This window comes from Orcinus orca, chromosome 8 (assembly GCF_937001465.1).
Source record: "Orcinus orca chromosome 8, mOrcOrc1.1, whole genome shotgun sequence".
Lineage (NCBI taxonomy): Eukaryota > Metazoa > Chordata > Mammalia > Artiodactyla > Delphinidae > Orcinus > Orcinus orca.
The window spans coordinates 43244856-43260984 of NC_064566.1; the positions used below are offsets into that span (position 1 = coordinate 43244856).

General features: G+C 39.9%; 1 protein-coding gene across 1 annotated transcript in view; it reads right to left on the reverse strand.

Moving 5' to 3' along the window:
• PARVA (parvin alpha) overlaps positions 1 to 16129 on the reverse strand; it is a 181040-nt gene that overhangs the window by 39247 nt on the left and 125664 nt on the right. Inside the window, exons 6-7 of the mRNA XM_004279175.3 lie at positions 7797 to 7937; positions 89 to 204 (exon numbers count right to left, since the gene is read on the reverse strand). Of these exons, the coding sequence (XP_004279223.2) occupies positions 89 to 204; positions 7797 to 7937 (257 nt within the window). The remainder of the gene's footprint in view (positions 1 to 88; positions 205 to 7796; positions 7938 to 16129) is intronic.

The following is a 16129-nucleotide window of genomic DNA, read 5'->3' on the forward strand; positions in this document are numbered from 1 at the left end:
GAGCTACCCAGTGTGCCTTGGCTCTCACAGGAGCTTAGCCCCTGCACCCCTTTAAGGGTCCAGATGTTTTTAGTGGTTTCTAACTTACCTGAACCACAACCACTTGGATGGAAACATGATCTGGGAGTCGGATTGGTGCCCGGAAATACTGGGACAGAGCAACCAGCAGATGCAAGATGGCTACCAGGCTCTTGGCATGAACAGCTGAAATAAAAGATGATTTATAAATTAGAGAATCTTCTTCTAGGTTCTCGGCAGATATACGCAGATCTCCAGAGTGTGGCAGTACCACACCCAATGCCCCTTTCATCCCACCCCTATGGGTCAGGGGACACGCTTGGTCATCACGGGCCTCACGCTGGGACCCCTCGGTTCTCAGCCAGGTCCCGTGGATCTGCTTCCTAGATCATGTTATTGCTGGACGGCAAAGTTGTGCTTCTCCACTCTAATCCAAGGTTCCCATCGGGACCCTGACAACAGCTGAATTCTGAGTTCAGGTCAGCCCTCTGCCACCCCCATGTTCTTGTTCACTCTGTGCTGATAACCATGTCTGCTGAACCCCCTCTCCCTTCCCATCTGACTGTGAACTCTGTAGGTTATCACCACTACCCTTGTCCCAAGGCTCTACACAAAGCAGGCCCTCAATCAATGGACACTCAGTCAGGACACTGGATCCCTCCCTTTGTTCAGGGCTTTAAGACACCTGGAGGAAGGCATGAGAGACATCTAAAGGACTTTGTTGCTCTCTTGAGTGCCATATACAGTCAGTGCAGGCAATGCCCTCTGGGCAGTAGCTGGGAGGGGATGTTCGTGACCCAGGTGGCTTCTATAGCTGAGCTGTGTGCCAGATCATTTAGGTCATTTATGCTGGAGAAGGCTGGGCAACTACTGAGTTGTAGTTTCCTCAGTAGATGAGAGGAGAAAAAGACTGTGATGTAACAGGCACACACAGTGTTGGCCAACGGGAGCTTGAGTTCTGACTTGACAACTCTACCATTTATTTACTGAGTATATGACCTTAGGTAGGCCACTTAAGGTCCCTGAGCCTCAGTCTGTTCAACCTCACACATGGGGATAACAGTACCTATGCAGAAATATGGGGAGTAAGAATTTCCAGACATAATGTTGGCAAAGCTCCTAGTACATAGCAATGCCTAGGAATGATTGATATTTTCTATTATCACTTATGAGAAAGTACCTGGCATCTAGGCAATTACTGTCAACTTTCTCCCCTTTCTTTCATAAAAGGGAAGAGTCCCCAGATACTTTACCTGCCTTCACAGTCCTACCAGCGTTATGGCTCTCATTACAGGGGGCATTTAAGGAAAGAGCAAAAAATTGTCCATTTTGTGTAGTTAGCATGAACTGGGCCCATTATTAGGGTGTCATTCTGTCTGCCCTGGGATCAATGAATCCACTCTAACAGAAGCTTTGAGAAATCACCAAGAAAAGGAACTGATCCAGACAACCCTTGGGGACTCACTAGAGTTTCCTGTTATCACTGCTGCTTCAAAGAAGGTTTTCCACTGACTATGAACAGCAGCTCAATGCCACCATCAAATAGCAGATGAGCGGCTCCTAACTCATAGGCTTACAGAAGAAGTGTTTACTTCTGGGCTTTTGGGCTTTGCCAACTAAGTATCACCCACAGTTATAGCCTCAAAAAAGGCACCTGGCATGGACTGACCCACTGACATGATGGACAGAGGCAAAAACCGGGTTTGCTCTTCTGTTCAGAACTGCCACTGCATCAGTCCCGTCACTGAGGGTTGTAAGAATATTTGCTACCTCTCCCCTTTAATGACAAAACATAATGCTGGAAAAGCAGTGGTCAGAAAGGTTGTTCTCACACACTGGGGACACTGTATGTTACCTTGACTGTCTTCGTAAGCAAAGTAGAGCTTTGTTGTAGGCACCATACAGATGTTAGACTCTTTCAGTGAGTGCTCTGTCCTCCTGGGTATTTTTTCAAGAGAAATAATTACACAGTTTCTTTCTCTATCCCTCTCTCACAGACATACATGCTACGTATAAAAAGATGTTAATTAATAAATGCTGGAGAGGGTGTGGAGAAAAGGGAACCCTCCTACACCGTTGGTGGGAATGTAAATTGGTGCTGTCACTATGGAGAACAGTATGGAGGTTCCTCAAAAACCTAAATATGGAGTGCCCATATGATCCTGCAATCCCATTCCTGGGCATATATCCGGATAAAACTGTAATTTGAAAAGATACATGCACCCCTATATTCACAGCAGCACTATATACAATAGTCAAGACATAGAAACAACCTAAATGTGTAACAATAGATGAATGGATAAAGAAGATATAGTGTGTGTGTGTGTGTGTGTATGTACATACACACACACACACACACACAAAATGGAATACTACTCATCCATAAAAAAGAATGAAATAATGCCATTTGCAGCAACATGGCTGGACCTAGAGATTGTCATACTAAGTGAAGTCAGAAAGAGAAAGATGAATACCATACAATATTACTTATATGTGGTATCTAAAATATGACACAAATGAACTTATCTACGAAACAGAAACAGACTCACAGACTTAGAGAACAGACTTGTGGTTGCCAAGGGGGAGGGTGGGTGGGGGAGGGATGGATTGGGAGTTTTGGATTAGCATATGCAAATTATTATATATAGAATGGATAAACAACAAAGTCCTGCTGTATAGCACAGGGAACTATATTTGATATTCTGTAATAAACCATAATGGAAAAGAAAAAAAAAGATGTTAATTATTGTGTAATATATTATCCTTAAAAAAAATCTGAAACACATATATCCAAATGAAAGATGATGGTTGACCAGTGGTTTTCAAATTTTTAAAAATTAAGAAGAGAAATCCTTTGTTCTAAAAACCATTAGGCAAACCTGATAAAAAACAGTGCAACTGCTCTAGTCCCTTTGTCCTAACTACAGCCCGCCCACAGCTGCTTCTCTTCTCCTCAATGATGCCTGAGTTTTTCCTTGCAGATCCCTAGGTTGGGCCAAGCATGGTTTAATAGTCACTGCTTTAATAAATTATGGTACATTCACATAATGAAATAGTTTGCATGTGCTGAAAATCATTAAGACAATGTAGCTATAAATATTAATAATATAATGTTAAAGAGAACTAGAAATAATGTAAATATATACTTTCATGGATTTATGCATATATAAATACACATATTTGTATATATATACATATAAATATACATACACAAACATGTGCGCGTGCGCGCGCACACACACACACACAAACGTACTTGTGGCCAAGACTTGGAAAGTTAAAAAAAAAAATAGTTATGCTATAGTTGAAAGATTTTTTTTTCCTGTTTCAAATGTTTCTTTCGAATAAAGACATGTTATCTTTTCAGTTAAGAAAACTTCTAACTACCTTTGCATGTCTGGGCACTCTCATCATTGCCATCTCTCAGCACATCTCCTGGGAGCCTTCTCCCTGATGCCAGGCAGAACCCAGGGCCACTGTGCTCCTGCACTCCAGTCAGGATGAAAACATGCAGAATGACAGCAGGGTTGAGAAGCCAAGACTCTGCTGTATAAACTGGGCCCTGCAGCCACTGTGCCAAGAGGGTCACTCCAGTGCTGGGAGACTATTTCAAAGGAGCTGTTGAGTTAGAAGCAGTCCTCCAAACTTGAATTGTGGTAGAAACAGAAACTGGTACAATTTGGGGGGAGGCAATTTGACAATATGTGATATGACCTTAAAATGTACATATTCTTTGGCCCTAAACTACCACTCCTAGGTATTCATCCTTAAGAAGTAATTATGTCTATGAGCAGAAAGAACTCATCAGGCTGTATTGATATTAGTGAAAAAATGGGAAAAAATCTTAAAATTTTTCATTAGTTAAGTAAATTATGATATACCCAATCTATGTCATAGAATATTAAAAGTGACATATAGAAGGATGATCTGTAAAGCTATACATCTTCTAAATGACATATACAGGTTGATACCATCTTCGTAAAAATAAGAAAATATACTTTGTATATAAGTATATACACACATTTTATTCATTTACTGATATATTTATTTCTTACACACACACACACACACACACACACACACACACACACACACACACATGACCTGAAGGAACACACCATAAGGCTGACAATGCCTATATCTGATAGGCAGCTCATGAGGGCAGTATGTGTGGGCTTAGTACACAGGCTCTGCAGCCAGACTCTCTGGGTCTCATTCCTGGCTCCACCACTCCCCACTTCCCCCAACCCCATGTGACATTGGACAATGACACTTCTTTAGCAAATAGTATTGTGCTTAATATTGCCAGTCACTTTTCCAGGTTTTAGGGATACAGCAGTAAAGAGACAAAAAACCTTGCTCTTAGGAAGCTTACACTCACTGTTTCTTAACCTCTCTATGCCTTGACTTTCCCATCTATAAAATGGGGACAGTAAAGTTCTTACCTCAGATGGTTGAATGAAGATTGCAAGATTCAAAATATGTAAAATATTTAGATTAGTACAAGGCATACAAGCACTATAAATATGTTAGATGTTATTTAAATCTCTTTTAATTGATCTGTATTTTCTAAGTTTTCAATAATGAAAATTATTGTTGCTAATAAAAAAAAATAGAAAAGGAAGAACTCCCTAAAACCCTGGATCAAGGACGTTGGGAACTCAGCAGCTGTCCCTGCCACCCTTTTCCTGAGTGGAAAGATGACATGATGTCCCCAGAAACAGCCAGGGAAGATAACCAAGAGAGGAGGTGTCGGAGCCTGCCCTGGAGTTGCGCCTGCTGCATTCCTTATCACAGAAACCACTGCTGCCTGAAGCCCTGAGACATCGCGGGGAGCTGGCCACTGAGATAATTATTCCCTCTGACCTAGTAATTCCCCTCAGTTCTAAAAATCTATCTGACGAGAGTAATTCAAGAGAAGCAAAAGGAGTCACAACATAACATTTAACTTGGCCCTGTCTGATATTAGCAATAAGCGGAAAAACATCCTAAAAGGATCAATGTCAGCATAGGGTTTAAGTTAACTATGGAATATCTACCCCAGGAAATAGAGCAGCTATCAAAAATTATAACTACAGGGCTTCCCTGGTGGCGCAGTGGTTGAGAGTCCGCCTGCCGATGCAGGGGACACGGGTTCATGCCCCGGTCCGGGAAGATCCCACATGCCACGGAGCGTCTGGGCCCGTGAGCCACGGCCGCTGAGCCTGCGCTCCGCAACGAGAGAGGCCACGACAGTGAGAGGCCCGCGTACCGCAAAAAAAAAAAAAAAAAAAAAAAAATATATATATATATATAACTACAAAGACCATATGTGAATATAGGAGATGTGTATGATGTAACATTAAGACAAAGTGAGTTTGTATATACCTTCATCAAGTAAAAATATGAAAAAATATGCATTGATGTGGATGGTAATTACAAAAAATGAAAACAGCCAGATGAGAGTGGTAATACAGGTGATTATTTTACTCCTACACATTTCCCCATAAGAAATGAAAGTGAATGCAAACCCAAAACAAATCATTCAAAGCCACTGAAGACAATGGTTCTGAAGTGGCTTTAAAAAACTCCATTCTTAAGGCAGGCAAAATGGTTTGGGGGTGGGGAAGATGGGATGAAGAATGTTTCAGATCAAGGAAATATCTTCCAGAAATGGTTCTAGAAAGGTGGGAATATTGTGGCCCATTTAAATGAGGCCAGTGTATGGATGACGAAGAGAGGTGAGAAAGCATGAAGTATATGTGTGGCTGGAGAGGTAAGTGGGAGACCAATCAGATGTTATGGGTTGATATGCGACCCCCAGCCTCAAATTCATATGTTGAAGTCCTAACCTCCAGTCCCTCTGAATGTGACCTTATTTGTAAAATCATTGCGGACGTGATTAGTTAAGATGAGGTCATACTGGAGTAGGCTGAGCCCCTAATCCAATATGACAAGTGTCCTTATAAAAAAGGGAAAATTTGGACACAGAGACATGCATAGAAGGAAGATGATGTGAAGAAATACAGCAAGAAATTAGCCCTCTGAGAGCTAAGGAGAGAGGCCTGTAACAGATCCTTCCCTTGCAGCCCTCAGAAGGAAGCAACCTACCAACATCTTCATCTCATAATTGTGGCTTCCAGGACTCTGAGCAAATAAATTTCTGTTATCTAAAAACAAACAAAATAAAACAATTCCGTTCTTCCTATTTCCCAAACTGGGTTCCATGATAAATGAAAAGGTGTTTTGAAACAAGGTCTTACTGTATAGCACAGGGAACTATATTCAATATCCTGTGATAAACCACAATGGAAAAGAATTTTTAAAAGAATGTGTAAAAAAAAAAAGAAAAGAAAAGAATGTGTATATATGTATAACTGAGTCACTTTGCTGTACAGCAGAAATTAACACAACATTAGATGGTAAATCAACTATACTTCAATTAAAAAAAAGAAAGATAAAAGGGGTTTTGTTTTGGAGTGGTATATAGAGATGGTCCATACTCAAGGGAGTGGGAAACAGGATCAAACAAAATTAAGCAGAGGTCACCATCAGAGGACTTTAATGCTTATTACTATTATGGACTTCCACAATGCAGATACATTTCCCCAACTAGTGATCAGCCCCTTTTCTCCTCCCCCGCTGAGCACTATTAGCATTCCTGGGACACGGGGCAGCATCTAGGGCCCAGAGCCGTGGCCTCCCCTCCTCCCGCCCTCAGGTGTCTCCTCTGCTCCACAGAGGATGCCCTGTTCCCAGCGTGCTGCTAGAGGCAGCTTTTCACGCTGTGCAAGCAAAGGTGTCATTGTGCTGAAGGAGGTGCTTGGCGTCTCGCCTCCAACGGCGGGTGTTAGGAACCTGCTGAAGAGATTGCCATTGGCAGCTGCTGGGTCTCTAACTTGGAAAGCTGAAGATTCCCTTTTCTTTCCCAAGTCTGAAAGGTGTTTTTTTTTTAGTTTTTTTTTGGTGGTGGTGGTGGGGAAGATGTCCATTTTAAGCTGTATACATCAGATGCAATAAGATCTAATACTCAACCCCTTAATGCTTAAAGGCAGGAAACACAATCTCAGTCATTTCATTAATCTAAATTCATACTTTTATCTATTACAAGGAACAAAACAACTCCGGGCTCCCGATGGGAAACAGGTTGTTGCTACTGGATTCACCCAAATCTGCTGATTCTATGTTGACTCTGTTATGGACTCAAATAAGTCCATATTAGCCAGGCCCTTGAGGCAGCAAAAGAATGAATGGTTTATACTTTCTGAGATCCTTGAGCTATACTAGCACGAAAACCTGAATTTTAAAATCCTATTCCATTGCCTATGCTCTTAGCCATATCTTTGCTCCCTCTGGGCAGTAAGGGGGTGAGAGGAAGGGCGTGGGCACTGGAACAGACCCAAGTCCTTGCTCCCCGCTTCTCAGCTGCCTGAACTGGGCATCTCCACTTCCCAGAGCTTCAACAAGCTGGAGACAGGAGCTTTTTCAAAAGGTTGTGCTGAGACTCAGAAGTAGCTCAATGAATAGGAGCTTCTTTCTCCACCAATCTCACATGAGGTTCCTACAGAGAGCCTTTTACGGAAAAGGCTCACTAGATTTTGACATTTTGCTGTTTTTCTCAGCTTTCCTTAGATGTAGATGATGAGCTTCCTTTCTAAGGAAAGGCATATCTCGCTCAGAGATAAATGAGTTTGCACCCATCCGGGGCCTCCCAGCTTATGATGCAGCTTCCTGGGGAAACTCCACGGTAGGAACCACAGGTGTCATGTAACAGTCCCATCTTCCTTTGCAAAACTCACTGTCTACATTCCACTTGATGCTCCTGGGAGGAAGTTTCAGGGTTTCATTGATCTTCTCCAGGACAGTCTGCAGCTTTTGCTTCTGGGCAATCTCTGACTGGGTGACCTCAGCGACGTTCAGCTTCTCACTCTCAAGTTTCTCTAGGGTGACAAGGGAAAAGAGAACAGCTGTTACCTTTGCCACAGACAGACCTAACCCACGCACTCACACATTCACTCACTCACTCACCATACTGAGCACCTAGTAGGTGAGGGACGCTGCTCTCCCCTCCACGTCTGGTGGTGGCACTGGTGGTGCCAGTATGTATTGTGAAAACCTTGTGATTGTGTCTTGAAGCCCCAAATTATAAGATCCCAGGATCATAGAAGGAGGGCATTTAACCCAGCTTGTCATATTTGAGCTCTTTTTCCTCATTCTGAGGTTTTCCCTCTTCTTTTCACCTCTGTCTTCTTCTCCAAAGACATTCCTGTGCCCTGACTGGAACGTCTTCGTGCTTGCCTAGGCAGCGGTCAAGTCCCTATCCGAGGTGTTTTGAACACTCCTGTAGTACAATATGTGTCCTGTTGAATCATATTTATGTCTTAAGAACCTTCTTTCCTTTTAAACCCACCTGGAAGGTAACTAATTTGATGAGTCCTACTTCACTAATTCTAATGTACACACTTTTCACATTTTAACATCCCTGAAATCAGGCTGTGTCTTAAAATTGATGGCATCCTACAACTACCAACAGCCAGGTGGAAGGTATAAGAGTTATCACTGCTTCCATGTGTGTGAACTTGGTCATAGCTCTTCATAGTGTGGTCACTTCCATGTCTCAAAAAGCCTACAAGATGCTGTACAGCAGAAATTAACACAACATTGTAAATCAACTATACTTCAATAAAATAAATTAAAAAAGAACCTACAAGAGCAATTTCAAAAAGTAGAACATAAAAATTCTAAGCAATAAGAAAGCATTGGGTTATAGTTTAATTGAAGTACTTTTTTCTCTTTCAGTGGTACTTATACTGGTATGTTTTAAAATCAATGGTTCTGGATTGGTTCAAGATGGCAGAGAAGAAGGACATGCACTCACTCCTTCTTGAGAGAGCACTGCAATCATAACTAACTGCTGAACAATCATTGACAGGAAGACACTGGACCTCACCAAAAAAACACCCCACATCCAAAGACAAAGGAGAAGCCACAATGAGATGGTAGGAGGGGTGCAATCATAATAAAATCAAATCTCATAACCGCTGGGTGGGTGACTCACAAACTGGAGAACAATTTATACCACAGAAGTCCACCCACTGCAGTGAAGGTTCTGAGCCCCACGGCAGGCTTCCCAACCTGGGGGTCCGGCAACGGGACGAGGCATTCCCAGAGAATCAGACTTTGAAAGCTAGTGGGATTTGATTGCAGGACTTCGACAAGACTGGGGGAAACAGAGACTCCATTCTTGGAGGGCACACACAAAGTAGTGTGTGCATCAGGACCCAGGTGAAGGAGCAGTGACCCCATAGGAGACTGAACCGGACCTACCTGCTAGTGTTGGAGGGTCTCCTGCAGAGGTGGGGGGTGGCTGTGGCTCACCGTGAGGACAAGGATACTGGAAGCAGAAGTTCTGGGAAGTACTCCTTGGTGTGAGCCCTCCCAGAGTCCGCCATTTGCTCCACCAAACAGCCTGTAGCCTCCAGTGCTGGATTGCCTCAGGCCAAACAACCAACAGGGAGGGAACTCAGCCCCACCCATCAGCAGAAAAGCAGATTAAAGTTTTACTGAGCTCTGCCCACCAGAGGAACACCCAGCTCTACCCACCACCAGTCCCTTCCATCAGGAAGCTTGCACAAGCCTCTTAGATAGCCTCATGAGCAGAGGGCACACAGCAGAAGCAAGAAGAACTACAATCCTGCAGCCTGTGGAACAAAAACCACATTCACAGAAAGACAGACAAAATGAAAAGGCAGAGGACTATGTACCAGATGAAGGAACAAGATAAAACCCCATAAAAACAACTAAATGAAGTGGCGATAGGCAACCTTTCAAAAAAAGAATTCAGAATAATGATAGTGAAGATGACCCAGGACCTTGGAAACAGAATGGAGGCAAAGATCGAGAAGATGAAAGAAATGTTTAACAAAGACCTGGGAGAATTAAAGAACAAACACCTAGAATAATTAAAGAACAAACAAACAGAGATGAACAATACAATAACTGCAATGAAAAATACACTAGAAGGAATCAATAGCAGAATAAATGAGGCAGAAGAATGGATAAGTGACCTGGAAGACAGAATGGTGGAATTCACTGCCATGGAAAAGAATAAAGAAAAGAGAGTGAAAAGGAATGAGGACAGTCTAAGAGACCTCTGGGACAACATAAAATGCACCAACATTCACATTATAGGGGTGTCAGAAGGAGAAGAGAGATAGAAAGGACCCGAGAAAATATTTGAAGAGATTATAGTCGAAAATTTCCCTAACATGGGAAAGGAAACAGCCACTCAAGTCCAGGAAGCACAGAGAACCAGGGAGGATAAACCCAAGGAGAAACACGCCAAGACACATAGTAATCAAACTGGCAAAAATTAAAGAAAAATTATTAAAAGTAACAAGGGAAAAATGACAAATAACATAGAAGGGAACTCCCATAAGGTTAACAGCTGATTTCTTAGCAGAAATTCTACAAGCCAGAAGGGAGAGGCACGATATATTTAAAGTGATGAAAGGGAAGAACCTACAACCAAGATTACTCACCCCGGTAAGGATCTCATTCAGATTCGAAAGAGAAATCAAAACCTTTACAGATAAGCAAAAGCTAAAAGAATTCAGCACCACCAAAGCAGATCTAAAACAAATGCTAAAGAACCTTCTCTAAGTGGGAAACACAAGAGAAGAAAAAGACCTATAAAAACCCAAAACAATTAAGAAAATGGTAATAGGAACATACATATCGATAATTACATTAAATGTGAAAGGATTAAATGCTCCAACCAAAAGACACAGGCTGAATGGATACAAAAACAGGACCTGTATATATGCTGTCTACAAGAGACCCACTTCAGACCCAGGGATGCACACAGTCTGAAAGTGAGGGGATGGAAAAAGATATTCCATGCAAATGGAAATCAAAAGAAAGCTGGAGTAGCAATATTCATATCAGATAAAATAGACTTTAAAATAAGGAATGTTACAAGAGACAAGGAAGGACACTACATAATGATCAAGGGATCAATCCAAGAAGAAGATAAAACAATTATAAATATATATGTACCCAACACAGGAGCACCTCAATACATAAGGCAAATGCTAACAGCCATAAAAGAGGAAATTGACAGGACCACAATAATAGTGGGGGACTTTAACTTCACTTACACCAATGGACAGATCACCCAGACAGAAAATTAATAATGAAACACAAGCTTTAAATGACACAATAGACCAGATAGACTTAATTGATATTTATAGGACATTCCATCTGAAAACAACAGATTACACTTTCTTCTCAAGTGCACATGAAACATTCTCAAGGATAGGTCACATCGTGGGTCAGGCCTCAGTAAATTTAAGAAAACTGAAATCATATGAAGCATCTTTTCCGACCACAACACGATGAGATTAGAAATAAATTACAGTGAAAAAACCGTAAAAAAACACAAAATCATGGAGGCTAAACAATATGTTACTAAATAACCAAGAGATCACTGGAGAAATCAAATAGGAAATAAAAAAATACCTAGAGACAAATGACAATGAAACACGATGATCCAAAACCTAAGGGATACAGCAAAAGCAGTTCTAAGAGGGAAGTTTATAGCAATGCAATCCTACCTCAAGAAACTAGAAAAATTTCAAATAAACAATCTAACCTTACACCTAAAGGAACTAGAGAAAAAAGAACAAACAAAACCCAAAGTTAGTAGAAGGAAAGAAATCATAAAGATCAGAGCAGAAATAAATGAAATGGAAACAAAGAAAACAATAGCAAAGAGCAATAAAATTACAAGCTGGTTCTTAGAGAAGATAAACAAAATCGATAAACCTTTAGCCAGACTCATCAAGAAAAAGAGGGGGAGGACTCAAATCAATAAAATAGGAAATGAAAAAGGAGAAGTTACAACAGACACCGTAGAAATAAAAAGCATCCTAAGAGACTACTACAAGCAACTCTATGCCAATAAAATGGACAACCTGGAAGAAATGGACAAATTCTTAGAAATGTATAACCTTCCAAGACTGAACCAGGAAGAAACAGAAAATATGAACAGACCAATCACAAGTAATGAAATTGAAACTGTTATTTAAAATCTTCCAACAAACAAAAGTCCAGGACCAGATGGCTTCACAGGTGAATTCTATCAAACATTTAGAGAAGAGCTAACACCCATCCTTCTCAAACTCTTCCAAAAAATTGCAGAGGAAGGAACACTCCCAAGCTCATTCTTTGAGGCCACCAACACCCTGGTACCAAAACGAGACAAAGATACTACAAAAGAAGAAAATTACCAACCAATATCACTGATGAATATAGATGCAAGAATTCTCAACAAAATACCAGCAAACAGAATCCAACAGCACATTAAAAGGATCATCCACCATGATCAAGTGGGATTTATCCCAGGGAGGTAAGGATTCTTCAATATATGCAAATCAATCAATGTGATACACCATATGAAGAAATTGAAGAATAAAAACCATATGATCACCTCAAAAGCAAAAGTATTTCTGCATCTCTATGCCCATTTTTCTCCAGAAAGTGGGCATAGAGGGAACCTACCTCAACATAATAAAGTCCATATATGACAAACCCACAGCAAACATCATTCTCAACTGTGAAAAACTGGAAGAATTTCAGGAACAAGACAGGAACAAGAGAAGGATGTCTACTCTAGCCACTATTTTTCAACATAGTTTTGGAAGTCCTAGCCACGGCAGTCAGAGAAGAAAAAGAAATAAAAGGAATACAAATTGGAAAAGAAGAAGTAAAACTGTCACTGTTTGCAGATGACATGACACTATACATAGAGAATCCTAAAGATGCCACAAGAAAACTACTAGAGCTAATCAATGAATCTGGTAAAGTTGCAGGATACGAAATTAATGCACAGAAATCTCTTGCATTCTTATACACTAACAACAAAATATCAGAAAGAGAAATTAAGGAAACAATCCCATTCACCACTGCAACAAAAACAACAAAATACCTAGGAATAAACCTACCTTACGAGGTAAAAGACCTGTACTCAGAAAACTATAAGACACTGATGAAAGAAATCAAAGATGACACAAACAGATGGAGAGATATACCATGTTCTTGGATTGGAGGAATCAATATTGTGAAAATAACTACACTACCCAAAGGAATCTACAGATTCAATGCAATCTCTATCAAATTACCAATGGCATTTTTTACAGAACTAGAACAAAAAATCTTAAAATTTGTAGGGGGCACAAAAGACCCCCAATAGCCAAAGCGGTCTTGAGGGAAAAAAAGGAGCTGGAGAAAGCAGACTCCCTGACTTCAGACTATACTACAAAGCTACAATAATCAAGACAACATGGTACTGGCACAAAAACAGAAATATAGATCAATGGAACAGGATAGAAAGCCCAGAGATAAACCCACACATCTATGGTCAACTAATCTATGACAAAGGAGGAAAAGATATACAATGGAGAAAAGAAGTCTCTTCAATAAGTGGTGCTGGGAAAACGGGACAGCTACATGTAAAAGAATGAAATTAGAACACTTCCTAACACCATACACAAAAATAAACTCGAAATGGATTAAAGACCTAAATGTAAGAGAGGACACTATAAAACTCTTAGAGGACAACGTAGGAAGAACACTCTTTGACATAAATTACAGCAAGATCTTTTTTGATCCACCTCCTAGAGAAATGGAAATAAAAATAAACAAATGGGACCTAATCAAACTTAAAAGTTTTTGCACAGCAAAGGAAACTATAAACAAGACGAAAAGACAACCCTCAGAATGGGAGAAAATTTTTGCAAACGAATCAACAGACAAACAATCTCCAGAATATATAAACAGCTCATGCAGTTCAATATTAAAAAACAAACAACCTAATCCAAAAATGGGCAGAAGACCTAAATAGACATTTCTCCAAGGAAGACATACAGATGGCCAAGAAGCACATGAAAAGATGTTCAACATCACTAATTATCAGAGAAATGCAAATGAAAACTACAGTGAGGTATCACCTCACACCGGTTAGAATGGACATCATCAGAAAATCTACAAACAACCAATGCTGGAGAGGGTGTGGAGAAAAGGGAACCCTCCTGCACTGTTGGTGGGAATGTAAACTGATACAGCCAGTATGGAGAACAGTGTGGAGGTGCTTTAAAAAACTAAAAATAGAATTACCATATGATGCAGCAATCCCACTACTGGGCATATACCCAGAGAAAACCATAATTCAAAAAGACACATGCACCCCAATGTTCACTGCAGCACTATTTACAATAGCCAGGTCATGAAAGCAACCTAAATGCCCATCAACAGACAAATGGATAAAAAAGATGTGGTACATATATACAATGGAATATTACTCAGCCATAAAAAGGAACGAAATTGTGTCATTTGTAGAGACGTGGATTCACCTAGAGACTGTCATACAGAGTAAGTCAGAAAGAGAAAAACAAATATCGTCTATTAACGCATATATGTGGAATCTAGAAACATGGTACAGATGTACTAGTTTTCAAGACAGAAATAGAGACAGAGATGTAGAAAAAAAACGTATGGACACCAAGGGGGGAAAGCGGGGGTGGGGGTGATGGTGGTGCGATGAATTGGGAGATTGGGATTGACATATATACACTAACATGTATAAAATAGATAACTAATAAGAACCTGCTGTTTAAAAAAAATTCAATAAAAATCAATGCTTCTTGTATGCAATGACATAAAAATTATTATATTAAAATGCAAAAAAATGTCTAATCATGTTATTAGTATAAATTTATATTTTTATCTTAAAGAACAAGTCTGGATTCCCTAATGAGAAATATGTTGTCTGCTATTGGATTCACCTAATCCACTCTCCACCACTCATTCGAGGATTGATAGAACTGACTCTCTGAAACATGTTTCGAATGTCTTTTCTCCTCATTTTTAAGGGCTGACATACAAACTAATTAAACTTCAATATACATCAATGGTTCCCCTATAGTTTACATTATCTTATTTTTCAGTAGTTTTAGCTTATCCAAGTCAAATGTCCCTTAAGTAATTCTTTGAAGATAAGGTCACCCACTGGAAAATTTCTGTAGGTTCTGTGGATTTAAGAATTCTTCTCAGTAGTCTTGATAGGATGATCTCAAGCTATTCTACCTGTGATGGCCTGAAATGTTATCTTTCTCTTTTCTTTAGTTGCTTGATGCCATCATTCTTTATTTCTGAAGTTCAGGAATTTAACAAGCATATATCTAAATGTCTTTCTCTTGAATGTTAAACCTTTGAAAGAAACTGTGTGTCTTTTCCATTTTCAGGCCATGAATTATTACCTTGTATCCTCTCCTATTGAAGAAATGACAAGTTTTCATATTACACTGCAACTACCAGCGTTTAGTAGAAGTATGCTGGCCATTGGTAGAGGCTGCCCAAGGTACTCAGTTAAGAAAACTTCTGAAGCCTTATCTTGGCTCAGAGGGAAAGACTTCTGGGATATATTAGTGACAACTGTCTTGGGAGTGGGCTGGGTAAGTGGGGAGGGGAGGAGTGGAAGCAATGAGAACCACTTTTTTGTTAGACCTGCTGTATTATATCATTGTCTATGAATTTTCATATTTATAACCTCCTCTGACTTTGGACTACTTACAGTGAATAGGGTAGGTCTCTGAGTCTGTCTTCTACGTCAGTAACTTTTTCTTGCACTATTGTCCATTCTGTTCTTGTTTTTTAAAAATTGGATTTTACACATTACCTACTGCAACACTCATGGTTTTTCTGTTTCCATCAATATTTTTAAGTAGTTTATTATACTAAAATTATAATTCATTTTTCCTAAAATTAAAAAAAATCTGTTTTTAGCATCTGACATTTCTTATTCAGGAAAAGAGTTTCTATGGTTTTGCTTTATTTATCTGCATTACTAATATTTTAGAAAATGTAATTCTGCTTTACATTTTCCACTTTAGTTATTATATTTGGATTTGTCTTCTTGCATTTAATTTTTGTTGTTGGGTACATTATTTTAGGCATTGATATTAGTATTAGGTGGATTTGAGTAAAAAGACTATCTCAAAGTAACATTAACAGTTTTAAGTGTATCTCTTCATGTTCATAATACACACAAGAATAGAAAGAGTTCTCTCTCTCT